The sequence below is a fragment of the Myotis daubentonii genome, chromosome 18, assembly GCF_963259705.1.
Source record: "Myotis daubentonii chromosome 18, mMyoDau2.1, whole genome shotgun sequence".
Classification (NCBI taxonomy): Eukaryota; Metazoa; Chordata; class Mammalia; order Chiroptera; family Vespertilionidae; genus Myotis; species Myotis daubentonii.
Window position 1 is genome coordinate 30,222,870 of NC_081857.1, and position 24,361 is coordinate 30,247,230.

At 53.9% G+C, this 24,361-nt stretch overlaps 3 protein-coding genes and 1 non-coding gene across 8 annotated transcripts; all 4 read left to right on the plus strand.

The window, feature by feature from the left end:
• The first annotated feature begins 8,005 nt into the window (after nt 1-8,005).
• On the plus strand, nt 8,006-11,096 carry S100A3 (S100 calcium binding protein A3). Of its 5 annotated transcripts, none has more exons than XM_059674324.1 (3): nt 8,006-8,139; nt 9,995-10,140; nt 10,565-11,096. In XM_059674324.1, the coding sequence occupies exons 1-3, from the start codon at nt 8,097-8,099 to the stop codon at nt 10,727-10,729; spliced, it is 354 nt and encodes a 117-aa protein (XP_059530307.1). In that variant the 5' UTR covers nt 8,006-8,096; the 3' UTR covers nt 10,730-11,096. The 5 variants fall into 5 exon arrangements, with proteins under 5 accessions (XP_059530307.1, XP_059530304.1, XP_059530305.1 ...); XM_059674321.1 differs by lacking the exon at nt 8,006-8,139 and adding an exon at nt 9,096-9,387; XM_059674322.1 differs by lacking the exon at nt 8,006-8,139 and adding an exon at nt 9,096-9,354.
• A 1,207-nt stretch (nt 11,097-12,303) lies between these two features.
• On the plus strand, nt 12,304-14,779 carry LOC132220780 (protein S100-A4). Its single transcript, XM_059674327.1, has 3 exons — nt 12,304-12,463; nt 13,329-13,484; nt 14,484-14,779. Exons 2-3 carry the CDS (start codon nt 13,344-13,346, stop codon nt 14,646-14,648), a joined length of 306 nt encoding a protein of 101 aa, XP_059530310.1. The 5' UTR covers nt 12,304-12,463; nt 13,329-13,343; the 3' UTR covers nt 14,649-14,779.
• On the plus strand, nt 13,871-14,055 carry LOC132221456 (U2 spliceosomal RNA). The gene has a single exon (XR_009449998.1). It is a non-coding gene; the product is annotated as a U2 spliceosomal RNA (small nuclear RNA).
• Nucleotides 14,780-17,253: 2,474 nt separating the features above from the next.
• S100A5 (S100 calcium binding protein A5) lies at nt 17,254-20,912 on the plus strand. The gene is made up of 3 exons (XM_059673616.1): nt 17,254-17,376; nt 18,820-18,971; nt 20,642-20,912. Exons 2-3 carry the CDS (start codon nt 18,834-18,836, stop codon nt 20,783-20,785), a joined length of 282 nt encoding a protein of 93 aa, XP_059529599.1. The 5' UTR covers nt 17,254-17,376; nt 18,820-18,833; the 3' UTR covers nt 20,786-20,912.
• Nucleotides 20,913-24,361: the final 3,449 nt, after the last annotated feature.

Sequence of the window (24,361 nt, forward strand, 5' to 3'; positions counted from 1 at the left end):
TAAACTGGACCGGAGGGCTGGAACAAAAGCATGGATGGAGTGTTTGTGTGAACTAATATAAATTCAAAGTAAACATCATTACATAAAAGGGTACGGTCTTTTTTTTTTTGTTTTATTCATTTCAAACGGGCCGGATCCGGCCCGCGGGCCGTAGTTTGCCCACGGCTGGGCTAGAGTGTTGGCCTGGGGACCAAAGAGTCCCCGGTTCGATTTCAGTCAAGGGCATGCATGTACCTTGGTTGCAGGCTCCTCCCTGGCCCGGGCCCTGGTTTCTCTCACATTTATGTTTCTGTCTGTCTTTCCTTCTCAATGGAAAAATATCCTTGAGTGAGGATTAACAAAAAACACAAACAAACAAAAAAAGCTGTTCTGATCTATTTGATCTGATCTATTTCTGCATAACAAACAACGTCAACACTTGGTGAATTAAAAAGTAAATTCATTATCTCTCAAGGTTCTGTGAGTAGCCTGGGGTTAGTTGATGGGGTTTCTCCATGGGATCTCTCATGCAGTTGCAGATGAAAGTTGGGGCTGGAGTCACTTGAAAGTTCAAATGAGCCCGGCCAGAGTGGCAGTTGGTTGAGTGTCATCCTGTGCACTGAGAAGTTGCCAGTTTGAGTCCCTGTTAGGGCACATGCCTGGGTTGTAGGTCAATCCCTAAACAGGCTGCATACAGAAGGCAATTATTCTCTCTCTCTCTCTCTCTCTCTCTCTCTCTCTTCCTCTGTTGAAGCATGTCCTTGGGTGAGAATTTAAAAAAAAAATTAAAAAACAAAAAGGAAGTTCAAATGAACTCAACTTCCAAGGTTGCTCACTCAGTATACCAGGCAATTGATGCTGGCTGTCAGCCAGGAGCTAAGCTAGGACTGTCATCTGTAATACCTTCCCATGACCCCTCTCCATGTGGCTTGGGCTTCTCAGAACTTGGTTCTGAGAGGGCGTGTCTCCAAAGTGAGCATCCCAAGAAGCCCAAATAGGAGCTGCCAGCCTTCTTAAGATTTAACCGAGAAATCCCAGAACATCACTTCTGCTGCATTCTATTGATCAAGGAAGTCATTAAGGTTGGCTCATATTCAAGGGAAGGAGAATTAGGCTCCATCTGTTAAGGTGAAATTGACAGCAACTCTCTTGGAGACTATATGTCATAGTCTGTCTTCTAGCAATCACAGTTCACAGTTCATTCCATATGCAAAATGAACTCAATGGTATCTCATTCCATTAAGGCAGCAACTTGAAGCTCAGGATCTTGTTATCTAAGTCAGGTTGAGATATGAATGGGGCTTCTCAGGGGCAGTTCCTCCAGTACAGCTTTTCAAGAATATTTCCCCTTGGCCCGAGAATCTGTGAACAGCACATTCAATGTACAAAGGAGAGACAGAGATAGGTAACTACAATAAACACTCCTATTCAAAAGCGGGTGGTGGTGGATTGGAGGCACAGAGTGTTTATTGGTCTATAGCAATTCTGAAGTTGAGCCAAACATATGTCACTAGATTCTTGATTATGGTTCAGCTCTTCTCCCTATAAATGGTTCTTGGGTCTACCCTAAACTCTTGGTTTTATTGTCTGAGCTAACTCTTTTTCATCAGAAATGTCTGTCTGCTTCTTGCCCATAGAAAGATTAAGACTCAAAGATTCTTTTTGTTTTGAGGTGTCTCTGTCTCTTTCAGTCCAAGATGGTACAATTCTTTTAAAAATGTTGTAGGCTTTCTATGTATTAACTTACTAGAGGCCCGGTGCATGAAATTTGTGCATGGGTGGGGTCCCTAGGCCTGGCCGGAGATCAGGGCTGATCAGGTTCCTTGCCTCCCAGCCTCCCCGCCTCCCTGCCTCCTCCTTCCCTCACTGACCACCTGTGTTCACCGCCACCCATCCCCTGGTTCCCTGTCCCAGCCCAGGGGCCAGGGGGTCAGGGGGAGGAACAGGGAGGTTGGCTGGCAGGCCCCATCAGCAATCGGAGCCCGAGGGCTGAGGGCAGCTCCTGCATTGAGTGCCTGCCCCCTGGTGGTCAGAGTACATCATAGTGACCAGTTGTTCCATCATAACGATTGCTTAGGCTTTTATATACGTATATGAATTGCAGAGAACCTGACTAATAATAGTGGCTTTACTTGTCCTACATCATAAGAAGTCTGGTTAGGCAGTTCAGGATTGGTTCAGGGGCCCCAAGATCTCAGAGATCCTGTCTGACACCAAGTGTCTTTATTTTTTGCCCTAATCTATAGCATATATGCTTTCCCCCTCATGCTTGTTGCGTTATGATCACAATATGGCTGCTATACCTCCAGATCTCACCATCCATGTTCCAAGCTGGAAGACAGAGAAAAGGTTAGGTGCAAAAGGTTTTCTCCTTTGCCTTTTTATTATGCAAGAAGTACTCTCTCCAGATATTTCCACCTACATCTCTTTGGCCTCAACTATGTAATATGACTAGCCCTAGCTGCAACCAAGTATTTTTAGCTCAACATGTTCACACTTTGAAAAATAAAAGAATTTTTAGAATAAGGAAAGAGGGGATGAAAAGTAGACAAGCATAGAGAATATTTTCCTGAATTGTTTTCTTACTTCCCTGGGAAACTCTGCTGCTTGGGAACCACTTACAGAGGAGCTCAGACTAGCGCTCCCCAGAGATGGAGAGGAGCTGAGTGAGACAGTTCTGGGACAACTTGCTTGTCCTCGCTTACTGTTCTGCCTCAACTACATGCCTGGGGCTGGTGAGGCAAGGCCAGGCCGACTCTAGCAATAAAAAGCGAGAAGCCCACTTTGCTAATATCCTGTAGGAAAGGGAGCCGGTGAATATAGGTCAGGGAATCATGATCATGGCGATTAACATTTTCACAGCCGTTCTCAAAGCTCTGTTGGTGCACATTGTCATTTCAGCTTCCTGGTAACCCCGGGAGGAGCTATCATTAGGCCCTTTCACAGATGCGGAAACCAAGAGGGAAGAGCACCTGCCACTCATGGAGCACTCCCTCTGGCCAGGCTTTGTGCTGCGCCTGCTCCAACACCAACTCATTGACTCCTCAGCAATTGGATGAGAGATGTGCCATGAGTTTCTGCACTTCAGAGAGGGGCTGGGAGAGGTTAAGTAAGGAGCAGGGCTGGAACTTGACCCGGGTCTCTAAGAAAAGGTCTCAAAAAACCCCACAAAAAGCCAACCCCCAAGACCCCCAAAACAGAAAAGGTCTCACTCCTATGTGACATGGGGGTGGCCATCTGGGCCTCCGTCTCCTCCCCACTGCCATCTTCAAAGCCTTGGCTTTGTGTCAGGTGAAGGGGACCCTGGGTGAGCCGAGTCCAGATGCTCTGGATCAATGGAGAACTAGGCCACTCGGGGGCATTATTATAGTCTAATCGTTTACCATGGATCCCAGTCTCTGTTGGGGCTCAGATCCAGGTTCTGGGGCTGTTTTGGCTGGTGGAGGCGGGCCTCAGCTGACTGCCTCTGGAGCTGCCCCCAGCTGCCTGGGGATGAATGGGGCTAATTTCTTTTCCTCCTGCACATGTGACAATCTAATACTTTCTTAGCTGATCTCAACAATCTTCCCTTGCCGTGTCCCTCCCTGCATATCTCTGTGCCGAGGCAGAAAGCACTCAGGGAGGGTCTGGAAAATGGCACTGCTCACAGGACCGTTGGCCAGGTTCTCTCTCACTTTCCACTGGGATTGTGATTGGGGGGAGAGCCTCAGGAATACATACCTCATCTCCCTTTGGGTCTGACTGTCACTTTGGCCTTCGGTCTTTTGGGTGAACCCCTGGTAGCCTATTGGCCCTCCAAGAAAAGAGAGACAAGGCAAAGGTGGGTTCTGAGATAGGGGAATGACTGAAATAGGGCTTTCCATGCCTCTGTTTTCAGATCACTTATCTCCCCACCAAGTCACTGCTCCTATCTGGGAAATGGGCACAACTGGGCATTAACTGGCAGTCAAAATGGGTAGTAGGTCTAAGCCCCACAGAACTAGACCTGACCTTCAGGGTGCAAGGCATTTTCCTGGGGGGCCTTTATAAGGCGATGGTGGTGATAATGGGGGACAGAGAGAGTGAGAAATGGGGAGAAGGTCAGTGCTTTAAGAAGCCCTACCAGGCCAGATAGCATCTGCTCTCACCCCTCATACTCTCATGCTGCTTCTGTGGGGAGAGACCCTCCTTGGCCCCATGTGGTATATCTCTCAGCGGTCAGCTCCACATCTCACCCTGAGAGGTCTGGTGAGAAGCGAAGGGTAAGGCTCCCCCCAAGGGTAGAGAATCCAGTGGACAGTGTGGACAGCAGGGCTGAGAAAGAAGGATTGGCCCCTGTCAGGTGCTCAGAGGGGCAGTTGGAACCACTGCAGAAAGAGGCATTCAAGGTGGACACTTGGCAGAACTTCCAGCAAGGCGAGAAGATTCCAATCTCTGCTGGACAAAATGACCTGGCGAAGAGGGCCTGGTTGTCTCCCTCCACCTCCCTTCTCCCTGCTGCCTCCATTGAGGGGAGTGTGTGGGGCTGTTGAGTGAGACTCAGAGGCTCTGCCCTGACATCATCTACAGTAACAGCAAGCAATACAAAGCACTTTCACACTGGAGTCCTGGCACAGGAGCCTTCCCAACGCGTCTTGGAGAAAAGGAAATTAAGGCCCAAACGAGGTAAAGGGTGTGCTGCTCCAAACCAGGTGACGAGAGGATGGTGGAGCTTGGAGTAAGTGTCTGACCAAGGGTTCTTTCCAGGATGGTCCTCCAACCCCAACATGCCTCTGCTAAGAACCCCATCTTCATCCTCCACCTGCTCCTGCCTGCTCTGGAAGTCTCCGCCTCTCCCCGTGGGCAAACAGGTGGGACATCCAGGCTGAGAAACATGAAAGGCTGAGGGATAAGGATGTAGCTCAGGAGCCAGGCGACCCTGCTGTGCTCTGACCACACATATAAAGTTCCCTGCCCTACCCCCCGTCATTTTCTTTCCCTCAGCCATTCTTATTGTTCTCCCTGACATTTAATCTGTTTACCGTCTAGCATTCATGTATTTGTTATTGTCTGTTTTCTCCACTCAATTGTCATCACAGAGCGGGGACTTTTTCTGCTTTGTTTACAGCTATAGCCTCAATGCCTTGGACAGGTGTTTCTAAAGACTTAAATGAATAACAAATGGCTCTTAGTCCTACCACTGAGTAGCTCTGTGACCTTGGGCAAGTTAACTACCTTTCAGCTCACATTTAGCCCTTACCATGTGCTAGGCTACTTATCTATGAACTTTGTGTATATTGACTCATTTAAGCCCCACGGCAATCCCATGAAATGGTTACCATTATTATCCTCCATCATTGACAGACGAGGAAAACGAGGCCGAGGGAAGGGTAAGGGGGTGACCTGCTTCTGGGAGGCGGCTGGTGGCAAAGCTAGGATATCATAGATGAGAATAAGTGCTTGACCCAGAACTGAGTTAATTGCTGGTCCACTCTGGCTTCCACGTCGATGCCCTAATCCCTATAATTTCTTGCCTATAAAACAGGGCTGCCCTGTCTGGTGTGGCTCAGTTGGTTGGAGGGTTGTTCCGTGCATCGAAGGGCTGAGGGTTTGATCCCCTGTCAGGATACATACCCAGGTTGCGGGTTCAATTCCCAGTCGGGGCATGGACTGGAGGCAACCTATTGATGTTTCTCACATTGAAGCTTCTCTCTCTCTAAAGTTAATAAAAACATATCCTTAGGTGAGGACTAAAAACACACACACAAACAGAACCAGTCACAGCCCACCCTTTCCTTCCCATCGCTCACTCCCCTCACCCATAGGGGCTGAGTCTTCAAGGAGACGATAGCACAGGCAAGGTTCGGGTGCTGGGGGCCTAAGGTGAGCTCAGGATACGAGTGTTTCTCTGGCTACCACCAGGAGCACTAGGGCTTCTTCCGAGGCCTGGGAGATGGCCTCTCCCCGCCTCCCACACTCTTCTGGGCCTTGGGTTCTCTTTCTGTGAAATGGGAAGGGGTCTCTCAGGCTCAGGGACGAGGGAGGGAATGGGGAAGGGATATGAAGTGTGGGGAGGAAGGAACTTTCCTCTACCTTCTAGGTTCTTCCAGCTGACATGGGACAGATGAGCACCAACAACAAAACTAGCCATGCACGGAAAAGTCATATACATGAGAAAGTCAGAGTCCCCACAGACATGAGAGGTTCAGAGACGGAAAGTTAAAACGAGGTGTGGATGACATTCTGAGCTAAGGATGAAGTCAGGAGCCTGGGGCTTCAGAAGGGAGGGTTATTGGCAGGATGATGAGCAGAGCAGGTGTTCAGTAATTAGATGTTTACCCGGCTATACAGGTAGGTCATACAAGTCATTTCTGGAGATAAAACTCTTATTATGGACAAAGCCCCTAATTTAAATTCTTTAAGGGAGAGGTAAATGTTTCTTGTGAACCCACAGGGTCTCGATTCAAAATATTTCGCATGCCCCAGTGGCACATGTTGGGGAGACCCGTTCTGACCCCATTAGGGGTGGGGGGGATTTCCATTTCTGGTGATATGGTAATTGGTGCCTGCTCCAGCTTAAAACAACAAAAAAGGGCTGCATAGAATAATTAAAAAAAAAATCTTTTTCAAGTATTTAAGCGCTGACAAGGCAGTAAGGAATGAAGAAATAAAAATCTAAGTGAAAACAGACTCCAGGAAGCTGGCCGGGCACCAGGGCCTCTTGTTCCCTGAAGGCACTGGCCAAACTGTGCCAAAATAACCTTTGGTTTTGATGGTTTGTGGAGAGAAGGAGACAGAGATCAAGCACAGGCCTCCCTCTAGGAGGGGAGACAGGGGAGACATCTCTCCATCATGGTGGGACTCTAGCGAGCCAGGGGGCTACATGTTTCAGCTAAAAGCCAGAGGAGATCCACCCCACCTCATGGGTCTGGAGAAAAGGTGGTGCTGAATGGAGCTGGGGAAGACAGGAAATAGGCTTACGGAGCTCTAGCCGCAGGCAGCCCACGCAGGAGTCTGCAGTCCACATTCACTCACAGCGCTCTGGCTCTGGACATGTGTGTGTGCGCACACGCGGGCGCGAGAACTCAGCCTGCACTGCTGCAAGTGCCCCTGTGAGCAACACACCTTCCTCCTGTGCCTCATCTGTAGGGGTTCAGAATGAGTGCCCCCACAATGGGCCACCCTGGCATGTGGATTATTTGAGCCGAAGACAACCGAGGTTCAAAGTCTCAGGAAGAGCTTTCTCGTCCCTTTTAGCCGCCTAAAAGAACTTCGAGAAAGGGCCTGGCCAGGAGGAGCATTATCAGCAGAAGGATCTGCGAATACGGGCTAGATTGGGAGAGGAGACTCCGTGGGGCTGGGAGACAGAGTCCTCTCTGTGTCCCATTCTCTCTTTCTGACCCAGCAACTATTTGTTTTTCCATCTCCATGTGTATTGTCTTTCTCGCCTTTGAAGTCCGTGAGCCTAACCCCTTGTTCTTAGTTCATAATAGCATATGAGCCCCACTTGCCTGACCTCCTGTACAAAATTAATTTTTTTCTCCTGCTAATCTGTCTTATGTTAATTTGATTACTAGACCAGCCAAAGGGCCTAGAAGGGTAAAATAAATAATTTTCCTCCCTGACACATCCTACAGATGTTCTTTCCAAACTCAAAGCAATCTGGAGATCGGGGTTGGGGGGGCGGGGGAGGAGAGACAGGGGGGATGGGGGGGGAGGGCTGTCCCATACCTTCATTTTCTCACCTATAAATGAAGGTGAGATGCTCCGAGATCTCCTCTGGCACAGGGGTCCTCTGGGGATACAAACTTACTCCAGGTTGGAGTGTCTTCCCACTTTGTATTCTGTGGTGCCCGTTCAGAGTGAAGAACAGGGGATGGATGTGCTGGACAAACCCAGTCTGTCTCCTCCAACAACAGGAGATGGGCTGGAGGCTGTCCCCAGTTCCCAGCTCTGGGGTAGGGCAGAGGGGGAATGAAGGTGGGTGGTGTCTGAGGCCCAGATGGGGCCTTTGATGTGTGCATGGATAGGTGGGTGGATGGGCTTGTAATAGGGGCTTCTAGGGAAGGAGGCAGGGGAGCCCCCAAGGGCACCCTCAGCTTGACCCACTTGGGCTCCCCTATAATTGCTTCCTTCCTTGGCAGACTACAAATAGGGGTATGCTGCCTATAGGCGCCTACAGTGGAAACACCAGCACCAGCGGTAAGTGCCAGCTGAGTCCTGCTCTGCATTGGGTGTGGGGTAGCTCGGGGTCTGTCTTCTGGCGCAGGGTCTTGGCTTGGGGCTGGCAGGATAACCAGAGCAGGGTCTTATGAGGTGCGGGAGTCAGGGTTAGTGGACTCAGGGTTTCCCTGTGAAGGGCTGTTGGGAAGTTTGGGACAGGGGGTGTGCAGAGCTGAGGTCTGGCCTTGGGGTGGGGGCATTCAGCTAAAAGCACGGTGCTACCCTCAGTGAGCTCCCTCTTCCTGCCTTCTTTCCTACCAATGGGTTGAGACAGGCCAGGCTGCGTGGGGAAGAGAGGATTCCCTCCAGTTTCCAGGCACCAAGCTTCTGGAAAAACAGGGTTGGCGCCAGGCAGGCTGGCAGAAGCCCAGAAGGGCAGCCCAGCACCCCTGAGGTTCCCTTTTCCCTGGGACCATAGCCTTTTCCTCTCCTGGGAGCCCAGTCACTCCAATCCTGGGCTGTCTCAAAGAGTCTGACCTTTGGGGGTGCATAGCCCCATCACCCCCTTCCTCCACCTCCCCCACAGCCACACATCATGTGCTGGCCATTGGCACCATAGGGCCAGCAGAGGGGGAGTCATTAGGGGGAGAGGCTTGGCACTGGCTCTTTAGTGTTGCAAGACTCCTGTCCCCCGGGGGAACCAGGGGTGAGTCATTGGGCTCACATGAAAACAACACTTTCCTTCCTGGCTGCCTTATGGTTTCACCAGGCTGGAAGTGCACCCCAGAGGGCAGTGAAAGGGGCCAGTGGAATTGCGGGGCAGGGGATGGGGGGGCGACGGGCGGGGGGAATTCCAGGAAGGGCTTTCCTTTAAAAAAATTATCTATCTATCTATCTATCTATCTATCTATCTATCTATCTATCTATCATCTATCTATCTATCTATCTATCTATCTATCTACCTATCATCTATCATCTATCTCAGAGAAAGGAAGGGAGAAACATCAATGATGAGAGACAATCATTGATTGGCTGCCTCCTGCATGCCCCACACTGGGGATTGAGCCCACCACCCGGGCATGTGCCCTTCACCCGGGGCCCCTTCTGTCCATAGGTCGATGCTCTATCCACTGAGCCAAACCGGCTAGGGCAGGGCTTCCCTTTTAACAGAACAAGGTACCCCTATGCAGACCTTCTGTCTCAAGACCCCTACGAGCCAGGGGGATGGCCTCAGATGGGGAAGATTAAAGATAGGTAAATACCTGAGCCGGCTTCCTGTTCAGGCCTGTGAGTAAGATTGACCCCACTTTACAGATTAGGCAACTGAGATCCAAACAGGTAAATGGCTCATCCAGGGTGAGAGGCAGAGAGGATCCCAGCAGCATTTCCTTTGGAGGCAGCCTCCCTGAGTCAGGGGAGGAGGGATGGAGAGGGATGGTGAGGCGATGGGGGTCCCTCTCAGACTTGACTCTTCCTAAGAACGCCCAGCTTCTCCAAGGGCCAGAGGACAGGGAGCACGGGCAGGGTCTCTTTGAGCAAGTTTCCACGGAAGCTCTGGGGTCTTGAAGGGGAGGAGGCTTCCAGGGCCAGGGCTGTATGTCCTCGGGTGGAGCCAAGTGGGATGAATCCTTCTGGGTGTCCAGGAGGCGAATAGTTGAAGAGAATCAGGAAGTCCGTAGGGAGTTCCTGTGGGGTTTGACGAGATGTTGGAGAAATGAGACCTCTGTTGGGGGCACACAGTAGGTGGCACTGGTGTGGTCAGGAGGGCTGCTTAGGGAAGGAGGGCTTGTGGGGTGAGAAAGCTGGCGGAGATGAAGACAGGTCTGGAAGCAGCCATGGAAGCCTGGAGGGCGAGTGCAGGCGGTGACCTAGGCCTCTGCTTCTTCTGTGACAGTGAGGATGGCTCGGCCTCTGGAGCAGGCGGTGGCTGCCATCGTGTGCACCTTCCAGGAATATGCGGGGCGCTGCGGGGACAAGCACAAGCTCTGCCAGGCAGAGCTCAAGGAGCTGCTGCAGAAGGAGCTGCCCACCTGGCTGCCGGTGAGCGCTTCGGGGAAGCACCGCCTGGACAAGCTCTGAGCATCGGACAGCAAGAGGGCGGGGAGGCTAGACCAGGGGAGGGGATGCTAGGGATGGGGGTGCTGGGGAGGGAACTGACATGACAGGAATCTGCTTCCTCATCACACCTGCTGCTGGGAGGATGGGGTGAGCACTGTGAAGAATGCCTAACACACAGAGGCCCCCAGCAGCACTAGCGGGGGCTCAGTAAATGGCTGAGGAGGAGGATTTGGGAGGGGCATTGGGATGGTGAGTTCTCAGGGCAGGAGGGCTGAGATCGGCTCTCAGAAGGGCTGTGGGTTGGAATGGGATCCTCCAGGAGTTGAGGGAGGGAAGCAGTGTGTGTGTGTAAGGTGTTTTGCCCTCTTGACCTGCCCCCTATCAACCCCACCCATTGCCCCCACAGACGGAGTTGCGGGAGTGTGACTACAATAAATTCATGAGTCTTCTGGACACCAACAAGGATTGCGAGGTGGACTTTGTGGAGTATGTGCGCTCCCTTGCCTGCCTCTGCACCTACTGCCATGACTACTTCAAGGATTGTCCCCCGGAGCCCCCCTGCTCCCAGTAGCCTCAGCTCCAGCACTGCCCCCACAGGTCTGCTCCGATCTGCTCCATCTCTGCGCTGAGGTGGCCCTGGGCATGACCCCCACACACTCCTCCCCGCTCCTCTGCACCCTCTCCATCAGGAGACCCCTAGCGTTGCCCCTGATAGCTTAACCCATTTTGCTCACGGTGGGGGGCACATGAAGGGACCTGTTCCCAGGACCACGGCGGGTGGTATGCAGAGCAGCCACCCGCTGCCTCCCCACAGAGGCCCCAGACGGGCGGAGGTGGGGATCTGCTCTGAGGCTGCCCAGGCCCGGCAGAGTGTGCATGAATGAAACCACAACAGGAACAGGCCTGCTTAACTCCTAATAAAGAACTGGTGTCGCTTGGCTTGGTTTGGTTCTTTTAAGAGGACGGCGAAGGCCTTAGGGCAGAATCCATTGACGTCTTTGCTCCTCTCTGGCTTTTTCCATTGAACAGGAAGCCGAGGGCAGTTTCAGACCCTGCAGAAACAAAATGGTCTCCACCGTCCGGCAGGAGGGGGTGGGGATCTACACAAGGATGATGTTCAAGGGAGGCTGGGGAGGGGGGTCTCTCTCCCCCTTTGGCTATTGAAGAGGGCGAGAGGGCAGCTGAAGTCCCGATGGATCTCAGTCCTCGGGACAGGATGTTCTGAGAGAGGGTGGGGCTGGGGGGTGGGGCTGGTTTGTTCCCTGCCTGGGGCTGTGAGAGCCCAGAGAGCAGCACTAATAGGATTAGGGTGCCAGAGGTCCGATTAGGGTGTTGTCCAAGCCAGGGAGGGCTTCCTTGCATTGGAGGGGAAAGGGAGACCTTGAGGCAGACCCCATCCCTGAAGCCACAGCCACCTGAGGGTCTTAACCCCCCACTAGTGACCCTCACTTAATCCCTGAATTCATACCTCACTCGGAGGGGCTAACCGTGATCCTTCACTCCATCCATTTGTGCCATTTCACCTCTAATTTTCCACCCCATTCTTCATTCCTGATGCCCACCCAACTCTAAACTCCCCTCCTGAGGCCCTCCCCGCCCCACCTGCTCTGGTGCCTTCAGTCCATCCCTGAACTCCCAGGCCTGACGCCCACTCCCTAGTCCATCACTCCCTCACCCAGGACCCTTCTCCACGGAGAAGCTTGGGTGGTCCCAGCGCCTCCTTTGGGTGTTAGCCTGTCCCTTCTCCCAGACCTCTAGGTCCTGCCCGGGGTCTCACTCAGCATGGCAGAGAGTCCTTTGTGGAGGGGAGAAAGACAGAGTGAGCTGTCCCAAGCTCTGAGCCTGGGGTCCCCTCCATGAGTTCCTGGGCAGTCACATATTCAGGGCAATTTCCCAGCCACCACCCACCACACCTGTATCCCCTTTCCTAGCTGCTGGATGGGACCACCTGCTCCCTGGCCCCCATGCCCCAGGCATAGACTGCCCCTTCCTCCAGCTCCCTAACACTCAGGCCGTGTACACTGGGGGGTACCCACCTCACTGAGGTCCCTTGCCTGTGCTCACGAGGCTCTCGCATTGTCTGTCTTTGGCTCCTCAGGGCAGGGAGTGGTGTTTCCAGGCTGGGCTATTGGAGGGGGCCCTGGCTCACACCACATTGGCCCAGGCAGGAGGGCTGACTCCCTCTCTCCCCCATCCTGCATGGGCAGGGCCTGGCCGGGGTATAAATAGGTCAGACCGCTGGGCTTTCCCCACTCTTCCTGTCTCCCCAAACTTCTCTCTTCAGTGCTTCCCCTCTCTTCAACTGGTGAGTTGTGGTTACCTGACTGGCATGCAAGGGATGTCAGGCTGAGGCTCGGGGCAGGAACCAGGGAGGCTGGTGGGGCCCGGATGTGCTAAATGGGTGCATAGATGAGATTCCAACGTGGAGGCTCCGGGGTGGGATGCGTGTGCGCGCGCCTGTGCATGTGCAAGAGAAGGAAAACAAAGGGAAAGGCGGCCGGGTTGGAGCGACAGTATGTTTTATTGCTGTGGTATGCTTGGTGTGCGTGTGACCTGTGGGTGTGCACATTGGCTTATGTTTGCTGGCTGGCACAAGCCTGTGTGTGCATGCTCTGGTGTGGGAAGCAAAGTGAGGGCAAAAGGCAACCGTGGGCTTTGGGCTGGCGGTGTCCCTGAGCCTCTGCCCAGCTCCCAGCAGCCCAGCCCAAGGGGCTTGGCCTCCCCTGCATCCCTGCCTCTGCCACTTCACTCGGCCCCTCCCTGTGCCAGACCGCTGGTGTTTTCCGCTACAGGCTCCTGGGCAGGCCGCCAGCAGCCTCGCCCAACACAGGGCGGGAGAAGAATGAGCTGGGCGGGCTGCTGTGGGCTGAGCTGTGGGACGGAATGGACGCAGTGAGGCCCTGGGAGCTTGCTGCCTAAAGTTCAGAGTCTGTGCAGTGGGCCCTGCAAGTGATGCCGCCCAAGCTCACATTTCCCACTGTGCACACCCTCGGCGCCAGGAGCTGAGCCCCACCTTTCTGGGCTCCCCTCGTGGAGGGCGTGGTGGGCGTGGTGGGCACAGAATGTCACCCAGTGCTCCCTGAGTTGATGGGAGTGGGGTGGGGCATTCTAATCACATGGCTGGGGAAGGATGGGGAAAATAAGGGTGCCTCTGTGACCCCCGCCCCTAGATCTCGACCGCCACCATGACTTCCCCCCTGGAAAAGGCCCTGGATGCGATGGTGTCCACCTTCCACAAGTACTCCGGCAAGGAGGGTGACAAGTTCAAGCTCAACAAGTCTGAGCTAAAGGAGCTGCTGACCCGGGAGCTACCCAGCTTCTTGGGGGTGAGTGACTACTGCCTGGGAATGAGTCCCCCTCTGGGGTGTTCCCCACAGGGGAGGGGTTAGGGCCCCGGGAGGCACCAGTCTTTCTGCAGAGCAGTGGCTCCACACTGGCATCTGTCACCGGCTGGGGAAGCTCGCTCTGGTTGCCTGGGTTGGAATTAGAGTGAGCACTCACCATTCACATCCACGCCCAGCACAAAGGTGGCTGAGAATGAGCAGGTAGGTTACGGGCCAGGCAACTGGCCAGGGGCTTTACGCAACTTAATTGAAGTGCGGCAACTAAAACGCTCAGAGAGGCTAAGGAACGTCCCCAGGTTGTCAGTGTGCAAAGCTGAGATTGATGGACCAGGACGGCCCACCATCACTCCAGTAAAAAACAATTTTTGGTCGCTTCTCGGCCTTTTGGCTAAGATCAAGTGTAGTATCTGTTCTTATCAGTTTAATACCTGATACGTCCTCTATCCGAGGACAATATATTAAATGGGTTTTTGGAGCAAGGAGTTGGAATAGGAGCTTGCTCCGTCCACCCCACGCATTGACCCGGTATTGCAGTACTTCTGGTGCACCAAAAAAAAACGCCAAGAAAAACAAACAAACAAACAGACAAACAAACAATTTCTGAGTTTCTATTAGGCTTTTAGATGTGAAGACACAGTTATGGAGACACTCACACACCTATTTCCCCTGATCAGTCACAGCTCCCATCCGTATCAAACTAGATGCAGTTTATCTATTGCGTTCATGACCATTGTCTACTTGGTTCTTAAAAAGTCCTTAGGGGAAGACGTGGTCCTCTTTTCCAGTTGCATCCCGGCACTCAGCTTTCCTCGCCTGCTGGTAACCCACCCCCAGCCGAGCTTAGCCTGAGGGTTGGAGTTCCAAAGCTGCCCCCAGGAGTGTTGTGCCCTCCTAAGCCCCACCTGCAGGTGGAAACCTGGTCTAGTCATGGCTCTGTCCCCTGGACCGCTGGTGTCTACCTGTAGCCTCTTCCCCCCGCAGAAAAAGACAGATGAAGCAGCATTGCAGAAGCTGATGAGCAATTTGGACAACAACAAGGACAACGAGGTGGACTTCCAGGAGTACTCTGTCTTCCTCGCCTGCATCGCCATGATGTGCAACGACTTTTTCGAGGGCTTCCCCGACAAGCAACCCCGGAAGAAATGAGGGCTCCTCAGATGTGGTGGGGGCCTGCCTGCTAGGGTCTTCCCTGTGGGCCGTGGGCACAAAGCCTCACCCTGGCTCCCCCAGACATGTGTAGGACGCTGAGCAAATTCAATAAAGATTATTGGAAACTATGAGGCTGATGTTCTGAAAGATGCTGGGGGCCTGGGGTGGGGGCTGAGGAATATGGGGGGACATGGGGGGTGGGGAGCACTGGGAGTTGAGCTGCCATTTTATGGTGGGAAGACTAATGGAGGTGAGGGAGGGATTTGGTGTGACGGTGTGTGTGTGTGTGTGTGTGTGTGTGAGACAGAGTTGACTCTGATGGGACCAAAGGCAGATAAAGGGGCCCCCAGAGGCTTAGAATGTCTCAGCTGTGGGATCTTAGCTAGGGCACTCACCCCTCCCGTCTCTCCAACAGTGTCTCTGTCAGGACCTCTAACTGAGGCTGGGTTGGGTTGAAGGTCACATCTGCTCCTGGTTGGTGTCTGGAATGGAATTTGTGTGCCGCAGATGGTGGGGGTGGGGGGAGGGGAGGTTGGGGGGGAAGGGGGGGAATGGGCTGAGTCATGGGGAGGCCAGTGGAGGAGGCTGGTGGGGGATATGGAGAAGGGCTGAGTCCTGACAATACTTACAGCCCAGGCCCTGTCCTGCCACCCCCTTCTCGCACATGGCCTAAACCCTCAGGGATGGAGGAGTCCTTCCTGGATATGGTCAGATCAGAGAGGCAGTGTGGAGGGAAGCCAGGCCGTGGGCAACAGCCTGAAAATATTATTCTTTTCTAACCTCTGTCTCTGTCCCAAAGGCCCAGCAGCTTCTTCCTGCTTGCTCTGTACTCTGCACAGATTCACCTGTTGCCTCTTTCCTCTTGAAAGGGGAAGTGGTTTTCAAGCCTGAGTCACAGGAACCGCAGCTGCCCCTTTCCTTGGGTGGATGCCACTGTGCCGGTGGCCTAGAGGGCCCCATCCAATGCCACCTCTGGACCTAGCTCTCAGAATGATCCTGGATATTTTATTATTTATTTTTTAAAAATATTTTTATTGGTTTCAGGGACATGAGGAGACCCAGGTCAGAGCCTCCTGGGACAGGCCTGGGAGAAATTCCCTCTGCCGATCTCACCTTCCTATTTCCAAACAGAGGGGACGCGACAGGCTCACCGAGCCCACGGTGGCATGCACATCTTCAGCCCCTAATAACATGAGATCCGTTACTAGTAGGAATCATGTTCCTTCAGAGAAGGACAAAGGACTTCAGAAGGGATGTGTGGAGGACAGTGGCTGGAGTGGGAGCAAGGGAGACAGGGGGAAGTGACCATAATTTTGAAGACAAACTTCCAGACATGATCTGATAAATAAAATTGAGGTTTCCAATATCAGGCGTGGTGTTGCTTTTCCTTAGGGTAAAGGCCTGTGGCTACAGCCTCCAGTGGGTGGGACTGAGTTTAGCTTTCCAGGTCACACCTGGGTGGGATGGGGACCTTTAAGAAACAGCTGAGTTAAAAAAAGAAAAGAAAAAGAAGAAAGAAACAGCTGAGTAGAGGGCAGGTCCAGAAGTAGGGAGGGTTTGGTCTCTTGATCTTTCAAGCTTTCCCCTTTTCTTCTCAGCACATTATGTTTTTCTCTCAAGTTTCAGAAGAATGGGGTAGATGACTCAGATATTCCCTCAGAGGGTGACTATAGAGACTTTGGTCCACAAAAAAATTTGCCTCTTCCTCCTTCTCTCTCTGCCCTCTGCCCTGCCCAAGTCCGCCCATCATCCTTGGGGGTGCCTGCCTCCCCAACCTCCTTCTGCTTCACTCTCCACTTCGGAAACTCCTGTTGCTAGGCAACCAGTCCCTACTGCCTCTCTAGCCTTGCCAGCTAGGGGTGGGGGTGGGGTGGGGGTGGAGTGGGGCCAGCAGGGAGGAGCCAGGCAAGTTAGGGTGGGGCTGCATCAGCCATAGGTACTAAGCCCCTAACTTGGTTCTGTTCTCAGACTTGGACTGCTGATGGTAGAAAATTAAGGCAACTCTCCCTGACCCCCTACCCGATTCATTATTGCACCTGGAACCTGCTCCCCACCATTGAAACCTCTGCCTGATCACCAGGCCCTACCCTTCCCTGGGTCCCCTCCCCAATCCCTGATTCTCAGTCTATTCCAAGAGTCTCTGACAATTCTTTCCCTATGAAGTTGAGTGAGGGTTAGAAGAAAACATTCATTTGAAAGCCCTTCAAAAACCTCAGGCTCCATAGTAGCTAGGGACCTGGATCATGCTTTTGGCAAGAAACATCTTCCTCCACTAGTTCCTATATCCATATGCTCTTGGTGGGGGTGGGAGGGCCCAAGTGGACAGTGGCCTGGGCTTGGGAGATACCCTGCGTTTAGCCCACGCCTCTTGGGTCTTCTTTCTAGGACAGCCTGGCTTCTCTTCTGCCCTGTTGACCCACTAGAATTCTGGGTTTTGGTTGGGAAAACCAAGTTTCTGGGGCTGAAGATGTGCATGCCACCGTTGGCTCGGTGAGCCTGTCGCGTCCCCTCTGTTTGGAAATAGGAAGGTGAGATTGGCAGAGGGAATTTCTCCCAGGCCTGTCCCAGGAGGCTCTGACCTGGGGCTCCTCATGTCCCTGGCCCCTTCTCATTGGCCCTGTCCCTCCCCTGATTTCCTGGGGACTAGAGAGAGGGAATAAAGGCAGAGAGCAGTGGGAGGGAGCCTGCTTCTGCCGTGTGAGCTCTCTGGATTGCTGCTTCCTCGGTGAGTCCTCCTTTCTGATCTCCCTGGTCATCTATGTGGTGAGCAAGCTGGGCAATGAGGCCAGAGAGTGACAAGCCGTGGTGACCTCCACCGAGGAAGGCCAGGCCCAATGAGGGGGCATGTGTTCAGGGCAGCTTTCAGCATTCCCTGAGAAGAGGCTCTGGGGGTGGAGGTGGGGATGGAACCAGGTAGGATGCTGCTGCCATTGTCCAGAGGCCCTTGTCTCCACTGCCGTCCTGGCTGAGTCTCCTGGAGGTGGGGAGAAGCTGAGGGTTTTGGGAGGTGGGAGGTGACTGACAGTCCCAGTTCAAGAATCGCTGGGTGGTTTGGGGCTGAAGGTGAGAGCCAGCAGCTTCGTCCTGCTTGCTCTGGACTCTGCACAGATGCACCTGCAGCCTCCGAGTTCCTTGGGTGTTGCCTCTTTCCTCTTGAAAGGGGAAGTGGTTTTCAAGTCTGAGTCACGGGAACCCCAGCTGCCCCTTTCCTTGGGTGGATGCCACTGTGCCGGTGGCCTAGAGGGCCCCATCCAATGCCACCTCTGGACCTGGCTCTCAGAATGATCCTGGATATTTTATTATTTATTTTTTAAAAATATTTTTATTGGTTTCAGAGAGGAAGGGAGAGGGAGAGATAGAAACATCAACGATGAGAGAGAGTCATCCATAGGCTACCTCCTGCACACCCCACACTGGGGACCCAGCCCGCAACTTGGGCATGTGCCCGACCAGAATTGAACCATAACATCCTGGTTCATAGTTTGATGCTCAATAACTGAGCCACACCTGCTGGGCGATCCTGGAGATTTTAATAAGCCCATCCCCCTCACTGCCTTGTGGTCAGTCTGCATGCGCAGTCACTAGGCCAGAGGCTGGAGACCAGCTGGACAAGTCTAATCACCTCTGTTCCATTTCCTGTTGAGGCCTGTCGCCCAGTTCCAGCCCTAGCCCCCTCCAACCCCTGGACTCTCTCATTGTCCAGTTCCCCACTCCCATAATGGCACACTTCCCAATATTGGGAGATTCAGGCAGCCAGGCAAAGGAGGGGGTCTGGGTGAGGATTATCTCTGAAAATGAATGCTCAGGCTGGATGGGGCAGGGAGAAAAATCCTGACCCCGTATCTGCTCCATCATCTCTCACCACTTCTTCTTCTGGGGAGGTCACCTTGTCATCCCTCTGCCTCTAGAACCCCTTTTCAACATCCCCCAAGCAGGCCAGTGTGCAGTCTCCTTTGGGGGCTGGTCAGTCTCCCCACTTTGGCTGTTCCAAGTGAGCTTTGGGTCTCACTAGAACCTGTCTTGACACATTTGGATCCATCTGTTGGTGGATTTTGGTCTCATCATGGAATCCAGTCTCTGGTTCTTGAGGGAGGTCTGGGAACTGGGCTACTGATAGGGGTCAGCAGAAGGTCTGGCTTGTGATCTGCCTTCTCTCTTCCATCTCCAGAGTTGCACACCATCATGGAGACCCCTCTTGAGAAGGCCCTGACCACTATGGTCACCACTTTCCACAAATATTCAGGGAGAGAGGGCAGCAAACTGACCCTGAGTCGGAGGGAACTGAAGGAGCTGATCAAGAAGGAGCTGTGTCTTGGTGAGGTAGGTGGCTGTCCCCTCCCCTCCTCCCCAAAGTTCAAGTGCTCCCAGTGGCTACTGTAGGAGGGGAGGGGTGGGGGGAGAGGAAGCACTGATATTACTATCAGGGGGTCCCAGTGGAGGTGGGAGACCCGCCTGCCTCTACAGACCCAGAGTGAGGGGACACACACCTAGGCTCAGGGTACTCTAGCCTCAGCCAGGAGCAGGATGGCCAAGAGGGACGGAGACCAAAGGACATCTTGGGCCAGCAGAACTCTAGACCTCTGTGCTGAGGATGAGTCAGGCTTCGCTGGTAAGCAGGAAGTTTGTGTGAGGGTTTAGAGAACAAAATCAAGGAACCTTTGATGTTGAGGCCAGGTCCACACAGCTGTGGCAGAGCCTATGTGGGGCATCATTAGGGATGGGGGGGGGGTGTCCAGGGGTCTAGGTGGGCTGTGCACAGCTCAAGGGCAGAGCCCCCACAGGCAGAGCTCTCAGCTGGTGCTGACATAGGAACCCATAGGCTCATTCTCTTAGTTTGTGAACGAGACAGAACTGATTCTTACCAGACACAGATGGTGGAAGGGAGGTGACTGGTGGAGAGGAAGGCTTATGAGGTAGTTATAATATTATTTTACAGTAAAAGAAATAAAAATCGAGGCTCGGGTACATTATACGCCTTGTCTAGGAATACCCAGCTCATGAGAGGCTGAGCTGGAATCCCAGGCCTGGGTCTCACTCTCCCCTTTTCCTTTAAAATTCAGCCTGGGTGCATCTCCTGTCACACCCTGAACCCCGGCGGGCCTTCTCAGAGAGAAGCTCCCCTGAGTGTGCCCCTCTGGGCAGGGGACTGAAGCCGATGAGGGTGTCACAGGCCAGCTCTCTGGCCTTCCTGCCGTTTTCTCTGCATCCTGGAGCTAATGAGGGTGGAGGGAGGGCCACCGGTCCAGCAGGGGCTCATTACAGGAGGACTCAGGCCCTGGGGAGGGCCTGGCTATAACAGGAGCCCAGACTGGGGACAAGGATTGCATCACAGAGAGGCTGTTTCCATCTGTGTATGTCCCAGTGTCCTGTCTCCCGCTGAAAAGCTGGGGCTGCGGGCAGAGGAGAGGGGAGGGCAGGATGTCTGTGTCATTCCTGTACCACTCGGAGGGTGTGGTTCCCCTTCTCTTGCTGGAGCTGGGCTGGGCGGGCAGGGGATCAGACAGAGATTATACTGGGCGCCGGGCACCGGTCTCCACACAGCTGTCCTAGCAGGGGAAGGACGCCGTGGCTTCTCAGCTCCAGCACAGAGATGAGTAGTCTGGGCCAATCCTCAGCTCTCCCCCAGTCAGAGACTAGGGTCGTGTTCCACGCCACTCTGCCCCCAGTGTTACTACCGGGTGTTGTATAAAATCTAGGTTATTATTTGTTTGGACAGTGGAAAGTGGTGAGGGGAAGGGAGGCCGGCCTTGCCTTCCTATTGTATTAAGTTCAGGATTCAGGTCCCCACACCCCTGCTTGGTGCCAGGCCCCGTGTGGGGAGTAGGGGTGGAGACCGGGGGTTGAGATGCTCAGAGTGTGGCTGACGCAGCGGGGGATCCTCCTGAGGCTGCCTTCCCAGGGGATGGGAGGCACCCTGTGGTGGGGTGGGGTGGGGGTGGGGTGCAGGGCGAGCAGGGTGCTGACCAGTCCCTCTCCCTGGGCTCCCCAAGAAGATGCAGGAGAGCAGCATTGATGACCTGATGAAGAGCCTCGACAAAAACAGCGACCAGGAGATCGACTTCAAGGAGTACTCGGTGTTCCTGACCACACTGTGCATGGCCTATAATGACTTCTTCCTGGAGGACCACAAATGAAGGCTCAGCCCCGCCCAACCTCCGCAGTGCCTCTCACAGCGCCCTGTGCCCTCCCTCCCTCCCTCCCCGATGCACCCGGTCAGCTGTCCCGTTCAGCAGAGGAAATAAAGATTTTCCATGGCAGGTGCCCGCAGGCTGGTTTTGAGTGTTTTGTCCCCTGTGGCTGGGGGCGGGACAGGCAGAGCTCCTCCTTGAGTGGGTGGAGAGCCTCCGGGTGGTAGGGTCCCGGCTTCCACTCCACTCCCTGGTCTGGATGTGACTTAGCTTGTATCAGGGCTTAGTGGTGCCCCCGTGGGAAGTGGGGAGGTGGGGCCAGGCTTTTGCTGCCTTCCACCCGATGCTGCTAAGAGGCAGAGGAAGCTAAGGGGGGAAAGTGCTTTGGGAGTGAGGGCCGGGGTGGCTGGGGGTGGCTCCTGAGGGCAGTGCCGGACAAGCCAGTCTGACTGGTCACCAGCTCACAAGAAGCCACCCTGATAACACTGATACGAAAGGCAAACTGGGCAGCACCCTTCTCCCTCCTCCATTCCCCCCTGGGTGGCAGCCAGCCCCACCTCAATCATCACCTTCCAGCGGAGGGTAAATCACTAATGACGCTCACAGGCTGGGCTCATTCCCCGAAACTCCAGGTGGAATTCCAGGCAGGCGGGGAAGGGAGTTGAGTGGTGGTAGGAATTTATTTTTGCTGGCAGATAGGTGTTGTAGAAGTCCTTTAAATTGCATCCCATGGACCACTGGCTACTCCCCCACACACCGCCCCCTTCATCTAGGTTTGAGTCTGAACACCCTCTGGGGGCACCCTTTTCCACCCTCTTTCCCCTACACGTGTACGCACACACTGCTCTGGCTGCTCACCTCCTTCCCCCTGTGTTACATGGCAGGCAAACGGAGCAGGGGTCTCCCCTGGACCCCCCATCTTCCTGCTAGCCGCCCCACCCAGAACAGCCCCAGGAGAGGAGGCCTGAGAAGTTGAGTGAGCCGGGTGGGGTAAAGCCAAGTGAACCCAAGGTGGACTCATATCTTTGGTGACAAGTCAGCACCCCACCTCTCCCCGCCCCGTGAGCCACCATATGAGTGAGGGCTGACGAGGAGGGGGAAGGGAGAGAGCCCAGGTTCTCATAACCACAGTCTGGATTCCTCATTCTAACATGTTAGAAGCTGCAGAAGTCTGAAGCTGGAACGCTGATGGCCGACCTGGCCCAGAACGAGGACCAGATTGTGAGCTTCCAGGCATATGTCACTTTCCTGGGGGCCTTGGCTATGCTCTGCCATGAGGGTCTCAGTGGTTAAAAATAAATCGGGCCCGGCTGGTGTGGCCCATTGACCTATGAACCAGGAGGTCACGGTTGGATTCCTGGTGGGGCATAGGCCTGGGTTTTGGGCTTGATCCCTAGTGTGGGGCATGCAGGAGGCAATCAATCAATCAATGATTCTCTCATCTTTGATGTTTCTATGTCTCTTTCTTCCCCCTTCCTCTCTGAAATCAATAAAAATATATTAAAAATAAACAAATCAGGCAAGTGTGTGTGTGTGTGTGTGTGTGTGTGAAATCGACTCCTGTGTCCTGGCTTCCCAATGATTTCTCTTTCCTCCTCTGCTTGGTGCTGTAACAGCTGACTAAGGGTTTGTCCAGTCACTTCTGGGAGTGACTCAGTGACTCACCAGCCAGGGGACTTGGTGGGAAGGTCCATAGATGGACCCAGCTCTGCAAGGCTGCTGCTGGCTCATCAGGTGCCTTTATGTGAATTAGAAAAGATGCCCCCCTCTGGAGGAAGCCATCTCCCTGCCCCCCCCCGCCCCCCCCCAGAGTAAAGCAACATTTAATATTTTTTACAAGGTGGAATTTGTGACAAGTTCAAAAGGAAAAGTTGCTTTGTTTTTATGCAGCTGTGCTCCGAAGTCTCCCAGCTTCCCTCCTCTTAAGGAAGGGCTCAAGTGGTCCCCAGTAGAGAGAGTTCTGGCATGTGCTTGGGAATGGAAATGGTGCTTGAGCCAGGCTGTGATGGGTCCCGAGTGGGGTTCTTAAAGACGTGTTTTGTTCTGGGTGTGATGAGAGGGGAAGAGCCAGGAGGGCCCTGGGCTGGGGCAAGTCCAAGTCCACTTTCTCACCACAGTGAAGTGGGGGCTGAGGGGGTACATCTGGCCTGGCCCAGAGGTGTTCTGTCAGAGACCACTGAGGAGGGCTACATTCACGGCAGCTGCCCATGCCCTGGTCTCAGGTGGGAGGCATGTGTTAGGAGTCTGTCCCTGCATTCAGAGACAGGGTTCTGTGTGTTGGGGTGGTCTGAGGAGCTGGCAGCTGCATGAACACATGATTCATGGAGTACTCCCCCCCCCCCACACACACCCGGGTCAGATTGGGGGTTCTTGGGGCTGGGCAAACTACAGCTTCAAGCCTTTCTGTCAATATTGAGCCTTGCCCATCCCTGCAGCCTCAGCAGAAGGAACCACCCCAGTTATTCCCTGGAGCCAAGACTCGGAGCCCCAGCAGGAAGGATGACTAATTGTCTGAGTCCATTGTTTGCATGAGTGTTTTCAGGCAGGGGGTGGAGGTGGGGGGCAGAGGGGTAAACTGTGTCTCCGGGCAGTGGAGCGTTTGTCCCGGTTCTGTCCCCTCCAGGCCCCTCTTACTCACCTCCCCACTTTCCTGGGGGCCCAACTTTGTGGAAGTGGATCTTTTTCCTCCATGGGGTGGGGTGGGGGGGGTGAGTGGACAGTCCTGAGAAGGCTGGAAGCATCACCTTTTGTAGCCCCTTCCTCTCTAGTTGTCTCTGCCCCCAGGGAGGAGAAACTTGCAAGGTTGGACAACGGAAAGGGACCCTGGGCCTGAGCTCCTGGTTGCCCAGCCATGGCCACGCCTTGGCTCCATTCAACTGCCTTTGGAAAAGTACCTCCTGGCCTGCAGTGGCCGGTTATTTGGGGTGTGAAGCGAGCGCCCTCCTGTGGGCAGAAAGCAGGACACTGTGGGGAGAGTTGGGGTTCATTTTCTTGAACCCCTGAGGAGAGGCCAAAGCTGGTGGCACCACAGCCCTGGCCATGAGGGAGACTTTCCTGTGAAGAGGAGGACAGGGCGTGGACGCCCAGGGAATGTCAGCAGGGGGATCTTTTGGCTTCTAGCAACCAACCCCCAAATAAAGCAACTCCCCTGCATGTAAGACACACCTCCGATGAACAAGTCCATGAAGGAAGGCGGTTTGCAAAGACAAATAAAGTCTGCATCCTGTCCCACCCCATCCTGCTTGCAGAGCCAAGAAGACCTTCGTACAAAGAGGGAGGAAGGGTTGTGTCGGTGGGCAAGGACCCGCGGCTGAGGGGAGGGCTCAGGGAAGGCCGCCACCTCTTCATTTTCACAGATCTGCTGGGTGAGCCAGCCAAGAGGTTGAAGAGATTCAACAAGTGTGCACAGCCCCCCTGCTGAACCAAGAACCAGGCACATCCACAGCACTGAGGGGGAACAGGAGCATGAATTTAAACAATAAATCAACCCCCCCCCGAACAAATAGCAAATCTTTTGTTGGCTTTGAGGTTAGATTTAAGGGCATTTTGGAGGGGGTGTGGATGTGTGAGAGGGAGCACAGG

Excerpts from the sequence above, each read along its gene's own strand:
- S100A5 (XM_059673616.1), top strand. The coding sequence starts at position 18,834 with ATGGAGACCCCTCTTGAGAAGGCCCTGACCACTATGGTCACCACTTTC. Across the intron at positions 18,972-20,641 it reads AGGAGCTGTGTCTTGGTGAG|AAGATGCAGGAGAGCAGCAT; the intron begins GTAGGTGGCTGT and ends GGGCTCCCCAAG.
- S100A3 (XM_059674321.1), top strand. The coding sequence starts at position 9,285 with ATGCAGACCTTCTGTCTCAAGACCCCTACGAGCCAGGGGGATGGCCTC. Across the intron at positions 9,388-9,994 it reads CCGGCTTCCTGTTCAGGCCT|TGAGGATGGCTCGGCCTCTG; the intron begins GTGAGTAAGATT and ends CTTCTGTGACAG. Across the intron at positions 10,141-10,564 it reads AGCTGCCCACCTGGCTGCCG|ACGGAGTTGCGGGAGTGTGA; the intron begins GTGAGCGCTTCG and ends TTGCCCCCACAG.
- LOC132220780 (XM_059674327.1), top strand. The coding sequence starts at position 13,344 with ATGACTTCCCCCCTGGAAAAGGCCCTGGATGCGATGGTGTCCACCTTC. Across the intron at positions 13,485-14,483 it reads AGCTACCCAGCTTCTTGGGG|AAAAAGACAGATGAAGCAGC; the intron begins GTGAGTGACTAC and ends TTCCCCCCGCAG.